At 51.1% G+C, this 9,610-nt stretch overlaps 1 protein-coding gene and 1 long non-coding RNA gene across 3 annotated transcripts in view; both read right to left on the bottom strand.

Annotated features, from left to right (window-relative positions):
* Positions 1-1,670: 1,670 nt before the first annotated feature.
* On the bottom strand, positions 1,671-3,698 carry LOC139040227 (uncharacterized). The gene is made up of 3 exons (XR_011494358.1): positions 3,425-3,698; positions 3,208-3,325; positions 1,671-2,863 (listed from the first exon to the last, which is right to left on the bottom strand). It is a non-coding gene; the product is annotated as an uncharacterized lncRNA (long non-coding RNA).
* A 1,048-nt stretch (positions 3,699-4,746) lies between these two features.
* Positions 4,747-9,610, bottom strand: part of SRL (sarcalumenin) — a 40,042-nt gene continuing 35,178 nt past the window's right edge. For both annotated transcript variants that reach the window (XM_014833192.3, XM_014833191.3), the window contains 2 exons: positions 9,181-9,414; positions 4,747-8,017 (listed from right to left, as the gene is read on the bottom strand). In XM_014833192.3, the coding sequence (XP_014688678.1) occupies positions 7,206-8,017; positions 9,181-9,414 (1,046 nt within the window). In that variant the 3' untranslated portion in view covers positions 4,747-7,205. The remainder of the gene's footprint in view (positions 8,018-9,180; positions 9,415-9,610) is intronic.

Here is a 9,610-nt window from a genome sequence, read left to right as displayed (position 1 = left end):
GGAGCTGGCTTGAGGCACGAGGCCAAGTTCGGCTAGGCGCCGGCTTCCCTGACCCTCGCAACCCTGGTCCAGAGCTGTCCCGCTCGGGGCCTCAGTTTCCCCTCGAAGGCAAGGGAGTGCACCGAGGAAGGCTGAGGCCCTCCAGCCGCGACGCTTGCCCGCAGACCGGACCCGGCCTCCCCAACCGCGGAGGACGCGAGCCCCGGAGACCGGTCCCCACGCAGGATGTCGCCCCCGCCAGGAGCGGTGCCGGCCAGATGATCGCAGGTCCTGGGCCGGGGGCCAGGAGCGGCCTGTGTCCTCCTCCGGCCCCGGGCACACAGGCGTGTCCTCGTGTCCCTGGTCACCTGGGATGGAGGGACCGAAATGTCACAGAGGTCCAGAGAAGGGACACAGATTTGGTCTGCCCGAGCTAGCGGGGGTCCGGGGCTCCTAAGTAGGGCCAGGCTGATGGGACGGGCTTCCCGCCGCCTCCTCACGGGGCTCCAGCAGCTGCTTCCCAGCTCCTAAGCGTGGGGCAGCGTCAGGGGAGGACAGAGACCCCGCGCCCCCCGCCCAGCAGGCCATGGATCTCGGGTGCAAAGGGCACTGCCCGAGGGACACTATCTGGGTTGCCAAAATAGGCTCCTTGATGCCAAGTTCTCACGTCTCCAGTCAGCTCCAGCGCTGCTGCCCGCCGGACCTTCCCTGCTTCGTGGACCCCTCTGGCCAGAAACTTGCAGTGGCCTCAAGCCCAGACCCCCCGGGCTTCTGTTTAAGGACCGGTTTTCCTCAACTCACCTCATCTCACCTTGATTCCTCACCAGCTACTCACGGATGTCTTCCTTTCTCTGAGTCTGGGCCCTTGATCTTTCCCCAGGATCTATCCCCGTGGTCTCTGACCTTCCAAATCCACCATCCCTCAAAGCGTAGCTAGAATTCCACCCCCTTCCCAAGCTTGCTCACCCCCTGGGTGTCAGTATTCTCAGGAAAGTCCTGATGTTCTGTGAATGGATTCTCCTTGACAAAGGTAATTTATTGAATGTTAAAATAAGTTTAACAGTCTGCATGCATGGGTAGGGCTTTTCAAAGAATTACGTTTGCAAATGAGAAAGAAAATCCTCCACCAGACCATGTATCCCGATTTATGATTTGGAAAATGTGGTTGCTTCCTCCCTGAAGACTTCCCTGATCACTCTGGCTCCGTGCACGGTATCCCTAACTCGATTGTTAGCTCCCCTAGGGCAGAGATTATGTCTGAATAAATATGTAAAAAGTCCAAATCTTTTGAAGTTGTGATGGGAAAAAATTCAGAAGTTTGGAGAAAAGGAAATATAACCAACAAAGATTTTTGCACTCTTCACAAATACAAAATCACTCTTTTTAGTGTGTCAGAAAAATATACTGTCACTACTTGGTCTAGACTCCAGATTAACACAAATCAAGGTGGTAGAATATGGTGTAAAGAATAGTGGGGTGGGTAGAAAAGCAGCCTTTTAGTTGGTGGCGTCATGTTTTAGCTGGTGAACTTGGCCTTAACTTCTCTGGAGATGCGGTCTCCCGTGCCGGATTCGGATTTAGGGATAATAAATACACCTGCCCCTCTACTGCACAAGACAATGGTGGCGAAGATCAAATGGGAAATGGAGTTAAGGGTTTGTTTTTTTTTTCCTTTTAAGCATTTTTTTGTTCCGGAAATAATCCTCAATAAATTCACTAATGAAAACTACTTTGAAATGTTTTCAATTTTGTTACTAACAAGCTTCAAGGTGCTGACCAACCATTAAAAAAATCAGGCAATTCTGAGTTTTGCCTTTTTGTGAAGAGGGGGGAAAGTCCTTGGGAGCAGAAAGACCACATCAAATGTGACCCCAGGCAAGTAACCTGGCATGAGTCAGGTGTCAGAGTCCCGGCCCTCCCACTTACACAGGCCATCATCTCCAATGCTCGCACCATGTCTCCTCATCAGCAAAGTATGAATAATAATAGTAGTAACATTTACCGAACGCCTTCTGTGGGCTGTGTATTGTTTCAAGCATGTTGCATGTACGAAGTCATTTAATCGTCACAACAACCCCACGAGAGAGGAACTATTAGTATCTTCATTTATAGGGGAGGAAACTGAAACACAGACAAGTTAAGTCATTTGCCTAAGGCTGCCCAGCCAGTAAGTGCTGGTGCCCAGAATGAATCCCAAGCAGTCTGACTCCAGAGCCTGTGCTCTTGTCTGTGCTGGGCGGCTCCCTCCATGTGGGAGGATTAAATGAAATAATGCACATAAAGCACTCAGCATGTGGCCTGGCGCACGCCATTCGAATTACCACGGTATCTTACGGTGTATGTGCAGTGATGTCTACAGTCTATACCCTGTTCCTGGCACAAAGGAGGTTCTGTAGACGGTTCCCTTCCCCACTGACGTCATGGGAAAACAGAACGTGTTACACAGTGCCAGCAGAGACAGAAAATGCTCATTTACGCGTGTTCTCTTATGCTTCAGATGAGAGATTGGCACAGGGAAGACCTCAGAACCCACTGAATACACCTTTGCTACAGGCAAACCCCTGTCACTACTCTTCTGTTCCATTTTCCTGATGCTTCTCCTTCACTGCCTTTGTGCTCTTCTAAAGAAAGATTAAGGTTTCCCTGGATTGGGAAAGGCTTGTGCCTCGTGTCACAGAAAGTGGAATTGACATGAAATTTTGCCAGTACCTGTGAGTTTTCCAAGGCTCTGACTTTCTCCTTGGTTCACTGGGATAGGAGACAACAGGCAAAGCCCAGGGACTGGTAGGGTGTCCTCCTACGGCTGAATCTTCTGGGTCTCCACCCTGGGTTGGGCATCTGGGTTCACCCCACGCATGCATCTGCCTACACCTGCTCCCATAATCTGTAATCCACACATTATTCATGCATTTACTTCGTCACAGCCATTCCCACCTACTCACCCAAGACAGACCTCTTCTCCCTGGGCCCCTCCACACAACATATAATGCCCAGACGCCTCCCTTACTCCCTCCAAACCCACTTACTCCTTCATTCATTCTGATGGCACATAGGGGATGAGCCCCACGTGCCAGACACTGTGCTAGGTACCTGGGCATCATTTGACCCCAAATACTCAATACACATCGGCTTCCCCACACGCACAGACTTTACACGCATGTGTTCGCACACCCCTTATACGTATAACCACATGTAACCCCCATATATGCAGAGGATACGTACACGTACCGGTAAAGACCTGCTCTCCGTTCAGCCCCTCACACTGTCTGGCTCTGTTTAGAACAGTCTGATTTTGCTTCCTCCATTTTGTGTTCTGTTTCCCTACCATCTTCATGGCAGACTTAACCTAAAGGTGGTAGATATGAGCACAGCAGGTTCTGGTGTGTTATATTTATCTTCAAAGCAGACCTCACCTACCTCCCCTTTTCCAGGGAAAGCTCCGTACTTCTCCCAGTCGTGGGAAAACACCACTTGCAGTCACGGGTGGGACAGGTGACCTGGGGCCGGGTGGGTGGGCAGCAGCGGCCTTGGTTAGGTCAGCTTGTTCAGACTGTGGACTGTGGACCCCCAATTAGGAGGAGAGCAAGAGAGAGGAACGAAATGAACCACACTGCCCTACGTATCCCGCCCCAGGAGCAGCCCCTCCCAACCTAGGAAAACCCAGAGCAGGCAGCGCGTGCTGAATTCGGCATCCTCCCTGGCTTGGCTCCATCAGTGGTGGCGTGTTTTTAGATCTCACTTAGATCTCACTCTCCCCTTTCGGTTATTTCCGACTCCTCCCTCCTCCCCCAGCTCAGTTTCTTTCCGTTTTAAAACATGCTCTCGCGCAGGGGTGTGAAACCCTCGGAAGGACCCCAGAGCTAAAGCTTCAAAACCAAGGCAGCTCTGCTCGGAAGGGGGGGCACCACTTTCTGCAGAAGCCAAGGCAGGTACTGTCCTTACCATTCAGGACAAGCCTTCCAGCTGCTTCCACCAGAGCCTTCAAGTACCAAGGGGGCAGCTGTGTGGTGGAAGGTGTAGAGCAAATGGTGTGACTGCCTGAGCCACCTCTGAGATTGGGATAGATGCTTCAACAGCTCCTATCAAAGGGCTACCACCACGGATGCCGAGGCAATGACAAACTCAGGTGCTGAGGAGAGAGCATTTCTTCAGGGTTCCAATTACATAACAGGAGGCCTTGGTTTCATAGCTGGCTGCAGAAGCAGTCGTCTTTGATACTGGGAGGTAACAAGCAGGAGGGAGCTTGAGAAGGCGCCAGGGGCATCCAAAACAAGGGTGGGCAATTTATAAATTTTCAATCTAACTCCAAGAAACTCAAAAATTAGTACATGGGGGTGGGAGGAGATGGGAGGGATGGAGGCAGAGCACAGAGGATTTTTAGGGTCGTGAAACTACTCTACGTGATATTATAATGATAGTCACATGTCATCATCCATTCGTCCAAACCCATAGAAGGTACAACATCAGGGGAGAGCCCTGGTGTAAACTGTGGACCCTGGCTGATTATGATGTGTCCGTGTAGCTTCCTCAGTTGTAACAAACGTCCCACTCTGGCAGGGGTGTTGACGATGGACGGGCTGTGCAGGTGTGGGGCAGGGACTATAAGGGAAATCTTTGTACCTTCCTCTCAATCTGTCTGTGAACCTAAAACTGCTCTGAAAAAACAATGCCTTAGTGAAAACTAGTACTCTTTACTAGATAAAAATAAGATAAAGAGGTTAAACTGGAGGATTAAACTGGTTGGAGACAATCAGAAAGTACGAGGTGTTAAAGAGAGATTGGAACTTTATTGAGACTTTCTCCCTGATGAAATCAGAATGGAAAGACACTGGAAAGGTTCCGCTTTGGAGAGAAACAGCAACTGTTCAGGCACAAATACTTACAGACACTCCTCTTGAGGGATCTCTGGATCCCGAATTTCCCCCAGTTCCCAACCCACCCACCCACCCCAAAGAGTCAGAATTCTGCTTGAAATCCACCTCCCCAGCGTGGGGCACAAAACAGCACTTCAAGGCCCAGCGGACTGACTGCAAGCCCACGGGCAGTCGGAGGAAAGAAAGTCCAGGGGTGAGCGGAGGACAGAAGGAGGAAGAAGGGGAAAATGCACGGAGAAAAGGAAAGGGGAGAAGACCACACTGAAGATGTCACCCCTCTGAAGACAGACTCTTGTGTGAATGTATCAGCCTCATCCCACTCGCTTCCCCAAAGCCATAGTGATATGAGCAGCTTGACGATGCCCGTACAGTTCTGCGCTTTTTATGCCCCTCCTGCACCGGGGGAAACAGACGTGCCAGGAGTCACTGTGGGCAGTAGGGGCATTCAGGAGCAAGAGAGGGTGAATGATGGAGAGACAAGGCGAGGGCTGGGTTTTAACAAGAAGAAACGCAGCTCGCCCCTTGGATGCCCCCAGCAGACCCCTTTTTCTCCTCTGGTTGGCTTTGTCCTTAGAAACAATGTCCTGGAGGCTCTGGGGACTCTGGTTTTCTAATGGGGGTTCCAGGCCCTCCACCAAGCCAAAAGCAGCAGCCCTTGTTGCAGCCATGCACCAGAGCACTAATAATCCCGAGAAACAGAAATTCCAAAATCACAGTCCTCCACGTGGACCTCATCTGCTTCCAGTTGCTTCCACTGGCTCATCCTCAGAGTGCCTCTCCCTCTGCCTTCATCTTCACTTTCCTCCTGGTCCAGGATGACTTCCTGGTGCTGATGGTCCTGACCGGTGCCTCATGGTGAAGTCGCTCCCAAGAGAGGCTGGCTCACTAGGCAGAAGAACCCCTCTGGGCAGCCCTGGGCCAGGTCTCTAGGATATATACAGACTGTCCACCTCCCCACTTTTCATCACAAGGCTTCTTCCCTCCAGGCTCCCCCACCCCTACCCCTCCTCCGTCCCCCATCCCCCATCCCCGCTGCCCTCCGAGGTGGCACACCAGCCAGGCAGGACTCTCACAGCCAGTCCTTTCTCTATGCCCTCTGGCACGCTATCTCCCTGATCTCTCTTGGACATTGTAATGCACACATATTTGCACTCATCCGTCCTTGAAGGTCCCAGCTTTCCTGCGGTGCATTTGGTGGGTGTCGGCATCAAGTTCAGGAGCAAAGCTGAACGTTAAGCCTTCGTTGCCACCAACACTGAGTGGCTGGTGCTGGTTCTGACTCCTGGGAGGTTACTCGGAGTTCTGAGTGTTGGCGCGTCAGGGAATGGAGAAGAAGGGAAAGGAAAAGCTGTGGTGATGAAAACCAGGAAGGAACAACTCTTCTGCCAAGCGTCTCCATGGAGAAGTTGTGGAAACAGCCTCCTCTTAAATTTGGGGGAGGTGGGCTGCCCAGAGATGTCCCTGATGAAAAGGAGCAAGGTTCCATTGTCCCTTCTGAAACCCAACACCTTTGGGATCTGAGTTTTGCAAGACATGCAATAGACAAAGACACACTGCAAACCAATTAACCCTCTGAGCCCTTCCGGTGCTTTCACTGAAGTCACTTCCAAGAAGTAAATTACCTGAATACACGGAACGCTCATCTCTTGGGGCTGAGAAAGGGACCAAGCTTCCCAGCTGGCTTAGACGACTATGCCAGAGACATGGCATGGGGGAGGCAGATCCTTCTCCTTGTCTGGGAACTCTTGTTCTCTCTTGGTGTTCTGGGATTCTATACCATTCCCCCGCCCTTGAGGGAACAGGGAAGAGGGCCTGAGGGGGAGGCTAAAAACCCAGGTTGATTCAGACCCAAGAGATTTTCCCCTGTTGAAGTCAACTCAAGCTTAGGAGGCAGCTCAGGGCCGCAGGACACAGAAGACGGTGGGTGGAAGGAAGCCACAACGGGCCTGAGCAGTCCTACAGAACTCAAGCCTTCTCTATTCTCCCAGCTTATAGGGAAAAAAGGAATTTCAGCTGCTTTTAGCTTATTTGATTCATTAATTCAGTATACACTAGAATTTAGCTGCTCTCTGTCCCTCTGAGACAGAACCCAGGGAAAGCAGGTGTGGCCTGACTTGCCTCAATCAGGCCCCTGAATTGAAGCAACAGGACAAATGCACTATAATTCACAGTTTCCACTCTCCTCCCTCAACCCACCCCTTCCCCCACCACTGGCCTCAATTGGCTCCCAGATCTCCAATGCGTAAGGATTTCCGCCAGCGTGGCTCAAAGGGTTAATAAACCAGGACTTCTCAGACAGTTAGGACACAAGCTCATTCACCAACAGAAACCCGAGGATGGCAACACAGCAACCTAGGGCTTCCTATAGCGATTCTTCGGGGTTTCGCCACACCCTGTTTTGTCACAGTTGAGAGCACCTGGGTTCTTCCCCAGCCCGAGGCTCCCCAGGAGGCCGGGGAGCTCCTGGGTGATGGCCCGCTCAATCTTCTCCAGAAAGCAACCTCCCATGTAGGAGCACTGCTGCGACAGCAGCTTGAAACTGGAAATGGGGTTGATGCCAAAGAAGTCCTTATAGGCCTCGCGGTTGGGAAGGTCAAATTTGCTGACATTGGTCTTTGCCAGGATGGTCTTGAAGATGTAGAATTTATCAGGATCTTCCACAATGTCCTTGAAGACAAGTTCTCCATCACTGAAGAAGGTCATTTTGTCCTTATAAGTCTGCAGATAGCGGTCAACCAAGAGGGCATGAATGCGGACCCGGATGGCATGCTGGCGGATGAAGGCAATCTTGTTCTCCAGTCTGTTCTCGATCACCTGGTTCAGGTCTTCCAGGAGGGAGATCTCTTCCTTGAGGAACAGGTCCCGGTGTGTGTCAGGCTTGTAGTCGTACGGCCAGAAGGAGCTGACGTAAACCCTTGGGGGCTCTGTGACATTGATGAGCGGGGCCAAGCTCCAGAAGAGGGCCCCATAGACGCGCATGAGCATCTGCGTGGCCAGGCTGTCGGCCTTGTTCAGGATGATCCTTATCTGGGACTCCCGCCCCTTCAGCTGGCGGAAGAGCATCTCCAGCTCCAGACCCACATCCAGCTTGGTGGGGTCAAAGACGACAAAGATGAGGTCAGCTCTGTCGATGAACCACTGGCACACGTCATTGAAGGGGTAACCTTGAGGAGAGGGAACCAGAAGTCAAGCTGAGCAGGCCTTACCCCGGGTTCTTCCAGAACCAAACCATTCCGTGGGGTGAGGGAAGTAACAACAGTAGGGATTTCCTGGGTTCCTGAAGACTTTTAAAGAATTTTAATTGCGTACCTCCTGCTGCTTGTCAACCTTTGACCAAGAACAACCTGATCCTTGCTTTAATGCTTCTAAGCTTTAGCGATTTAGCTATAAAGTGTCAAAAAGGACAATGACACCCAAGTTGATATAAAGATTACTATGTTGCTATAAATATAGGAAAGCACCTAACTAAAACTGCCAGTCATGTAGTAGATGCTCAATATGTTTTAATTCCTTTAACTTATTTCCAAAATAAGGAGACTAGGAATACCTGTTTTGAAAATCTTCTACAATGACCAACCAGTGATGCATAAGATTCATCCGATGCATAACAGGAATGCAATAAAGGTTAAGTTACTATTATAATTATTAGTGATAACGTTATTACTAGTAATAAAACAAAGTCTGGTTATAAGCAAAATGAGAGTTATAACCACAAACAGAGATCCACCATCTGCTCATATATTCCTACAAATGCAGTTATGACTCATCTCTGCAGATGGCCTTGCACCACGGCAATGCCCACTGGCCTGTGTCATAACCTAGTGCCTGCCAGCCCCGAAGTGGCACTCTCCTGCCACCTGAAGGCAAGTGGGGTTTTGGGAAGTCTGACACAGGCTTATGCTGAAGCAGGAGCCTGGTGAAGCAGAAGGTCAGGTTCAACCCAGACCCAAGTGAGCCAGAGGTCAAGTACACCTGGACTGGGACCCAACTGGTCCAGGTCTTTGATCTCAGGGAGAGCCTGGGCCTCCCAAAGACAGCTCAGCCCCAGCGTGGACCTCAAGGTGCTACTTACAGGGAAGACCAGCCCTCCCTCCCCTTAGGAAAATACTGATTGCCTCCCAACCAGATCCGTCCCCGGAGAGGTGAAAGGATAAGGTACTCCACACCTAAGTGGCATCACAGTGACAACAAGAAGGGACTGGGAGCAAAGAACCTGGTCTTGGACAATGCTGGCCACATTACCTCTCCCCTCCCTGCCTACCACTCATTGTCGAAAACAATTTTCGAAGACAAAGCTCACGCTGTTCAGAAATGAGTGCTGAATTACCTCTTTCTTGCTGCTTGCGGTTCTCAATGATGCCTGGTGTATCCACAAAAGTGACCCGCTCCAGAAGTTTGTGGGGAACCTCGATGCCAATCAGCTTCTCCAGGAAATTCTGGCCAAACTTCTCGAGGGGTGAGAAGGACCGGGCGCTGTCAGCAGCCATGACAATGCCCTCGATGGTTTTCAGCTTGGGCCCGTGCGTGAGGACCGTGAACTCTGAGGTGGTGGGCTCAGCACCTGCACACACGGCACCAGGTTAGTAGGACCGCGGTCACCCCTGGGGAGGAGAGCTACCACAAAGTCAGGGGGTGAGCAAGGTGTTCAGGGACGGTGTGCCACAGGAATCGGATATTGCATTCGCTAAGCTCCTGGCTTCTTTTTTAAAAAATCGTGGTAAGATACACATATCAAAATTCACCATTTTCACCATTTT

This window comes from Equus asinus, chromosome 14 (assembly GCF_041296235.1).
Source record: "Equus asinus isolate D_3611 breed Donkey chromosome 14, EquAss-T2T_v2, whole genome shotgun sequence".
Lineage (NCBI taxonomy): Eukaryota > Metazoa > Chordata > Mammalia > Perissodactyla > Equidae > Equus > Equus asinus.
Note: the sequence above shows the minus strand (reverse complement) of the source record. Positions and strands in the feature narration are given on the sequence as shown.